The sequence below is a fragment of the Limulus polyphemus genome, unplaced genomic scaffold, assembly GCF_000517525.1.
Source record: "Limulus polyphemus unplaced genomic scaffold, Limulus_polyphemus-2.1.2 Scaffold7927, whole genome shotgun sequence".
Lineage (NCBI taxonomy): Eukaryota > Metazoa > Arthropoda > Merostomata > Xiphosura > Limulidae > Limulus > Limulus polyphemus.
The window spans coordinates 23,997-27,133 of NW_013673537.1; the positions used below are offsets into that span (position 1 = coordinate 23,997).

Sequence of the window (3,137 nt, forward strand, 5' to 3'; positions counted from 1 at the left end):
AAAGAATAAATTAGTTTTAATCAAGAAGGGACTTGTATCGCTGAAGTTACTGGGAAATTATCAAACAAGCAGATACGTAACAGTATAAATAGGTTTGATTGGTTTAAACCCAACATACGGGTAAGTAACTCTGCTTTATGTAAATAGGTACCTTTTTATTGCGAAATTTAAAAAAAAATTATACACAAACATACATAAATGTTTTCTTTCTTAATACTTGTTTATGCTAAGTCACTTCTTACCTTCTTATGAACTCGGAAAATCCAGGTTTTGATATTTTGGTAATGATTGTGAGAAACGAGTTCGACAGTGAAGACAGGTCCAAATTTTCGTTTCCTTTCCCTTTCTGTAGGCCAAAATGGCGGATAAGCCTTAAAAGTCGATGAATAATGTATAATTATATCTCTTTTAACGTTTTACAAATATGCCAAGTTATACTTATATTGACAGTGTTATACTTACAGATGATGTGGGAATGATATTAGAAGATTGAGTTGATGAGTGTTATACTTACAGATGATGTGGGAATGATATTAGAAGATTGAGTTGATGAGTGTTATACTTACAGATGATGTAGGAATGATATTAGAGTATTGATATTTGTGATATGTGAATCTAATTATTTTGCATGTTTGCTTTAACAAACTGAATAAAAACGTATTTTCTGTTGAAACAAGGAGTGAAATAATTGGTTAACCCATTATATGACATAGAGAAAAAAGAATTACGAATTGGCCAATATAGTAGTGTTTAACAAACTGAATAAAAACGTATTTTCTGTTGAAACAAGGAGTGAAATAATTGGTTAACCCATTATATGACGTAGAGTAAAAAGGAACTACGAATTGGCCAATATAGTAGTGTTACTATATACTTTAAAATAATTTTAAAATATTCCCTTGATCTTAGGATAAATCAGTTCATTGACAGGCCTACTGAATTTTATTTTTAGATTTAAAATTGTTTCTTTTGAACCCAAATGAAAATGATAAGATTGAGTTGATCTATCTTATTGTCTTATCGAATTACCTTCTATCTTATTGTCTTATGTTATCAAATTACGTTCTGTCTTATTGTCTTATCTTATCACATTACCTTCTATCTTATTGTCTTATCGAATTACCTTCTATCTTATTGTCTTATCTTATCGAATCATTATCACTAGCTGCTTCAGTCCATTTATAGAGAATTCATTACTCTGATCCAGAAACACAATCCACGTTTGGAAAATCGTGAACCTATCGAAAGCTATGGGGTTCGAAGTGGGTACTGTCCCCCCCACCTATGCCGACGCCTATGACTTGGTCATCATACTTTACTCAAGGATCTTATGGTTACTTCTCTTACTCCATAAACATCAAATCCTTAACGTTCAATAAAAAAATATTTAACATTTAATAAAATAATCAAACTTATATTAATGTGTAACAGTTTCTTAACAGTTAATAACACATTATTTATTTTTATAATCAACCAAAAATTTAAAATATAGAACTATTATCTAGCTATCATCTACCACGTTATTTGTACAGCGGCCATTTTTATTTCTAGGGCTACACCAGGTCTAAAGAATATATCGTTACTGAATGGCCAACTTACAAGACGATTCCCAACCTATGGTCCTTGGTATACGACCACGACTGTAACTCTGTCATTGTTCTTTGCAGCGCCCTCACCCCTCCAAACGTATGTAAATATCAGATTTACTTTAAATACGTTTATCGTGCGTTTGTAAATATATTTTTTATTACATAACTAAAATATTGGTAACACCAAAGTTGAATAAATTATTGTTCAATTATTGCGTTTTTAGTTGATGAAAAAAAAAAGGCTTAGCATGGCCTGGTGGTTAGGGCGAATAGCGAGTTCGAATCTCGTCACCGTTTTAGTTGTGGGGGTCATTATAATGTCACGTTCGATCGTACTTTTTGTTTAAAATAATAACCCAAGAATTGGATGATGTTGACTAGTCACGTCTATCACTTCTAACCTAGAGATAGCTAGCGCAGATAGCCTTTACGAAAAATACCAAAAAACAAACAAACCGAAAGAAAAAAAGTCATAAACTGTTACACTGGAGTGAATTTCTCTCCCCAGACTCCAAAACACTGAATAAAAATAAAATAAAATAATAAAAATTCCAGATTAATGTCAGAAACTTCATAAAATTATATATACTAGCTGGAGTACCCGTTATGTAAATATATGATTAATGAAAGGCTATCTTAGGACATGGAAAGTTGCTTCCCTTATATGTAATTGTAAAAAACGCCCATAAAAACTGCAAAACGTGAAACCGCAAATTTGCGGGTATATTCACATCTCCAACCAACCTTCATGATAAATTTGGTGACGATCCATCAACAGGGGCGAAGTAGTGGTGAAAAACGCAGAACTGAAAACCTGTATGTATCTCGCTATGGATTACCACAACCTCCCCTTCCTGTGGATGGTTCTTTACCAGATTACAGATGATATGGGAATGATATTATAAGATTGAGTTGATGAGTGTTATACTTACAGATGATGTGGGAATGATATTTCTTATCACATTACCTTTTAAGACAATAAGATAGAAGGTAATTTTATGAGATAAGACAATAAGATAGAAGGTAATTTGAAAAGATAAGACAATAAGATAGAAGGTAATTCGATAAGATAAGACAATAAGATAGAAGGTAATGTGAAAAGATAAGACAATAAGATAGAAGGTAATGTGAAAGATAAGACAATAAGATAGAAGGTAATTTGAAAGATAAGACAATAAGATAGAAGGTAATTTGAAAAGATAAGACAATAAGATAGAAGGTAATTTTATGAGATAAGACAATAAGATAGAAGGTAATTTGAAAAGATAAGACAATAAGACAGAACGTAATTTGATAAGATAAGACAATAAGATAGAAGGTAATTTTATGAGATAAGACAATAAGATAGAAGGTAATTTGAAAAGATAAGACAATAAGACAGAAGGTAATTTGATAAGATAAGACAATAAGATAGAAGGTAATTTTATGAGATAAGACAATAAGATAGAAGGTAATTTGAAAAGATAAGACAATAAGATAGAAGGTAATTTGATAAGATAAGACAATAAGATAGAAGGTAATTTTATGAGATAAGACAATAAGATAGAA

General features: G+C 31.0%; 1 protein-coding gene across 1 annotated transcript in view; it reads left to right on the top strand.

Moving 5' to 3' along the window:
• Positions 1 to 3,137, top strand: part of LOC106474975 (receptor-type tyrosine-protein phosphatase U-like) — a gene marked incomplete at its 5' end in the record, with an annotated part of 28,211 nt that overhangs the window by 17,856 nt on the left and 7,218 nt on the right. The window contains one exon of the mRNA XM_022403226.1: positions 1,552 to 1,686. Within this exon, the coding sequence (XP_022258934.1) occupies positions 1,552 to 1,686 (135 nt within the window). The remainder of the gene's footprint in view (positions 1 to 1,551; positions 1,687 to 3,137) is intronic.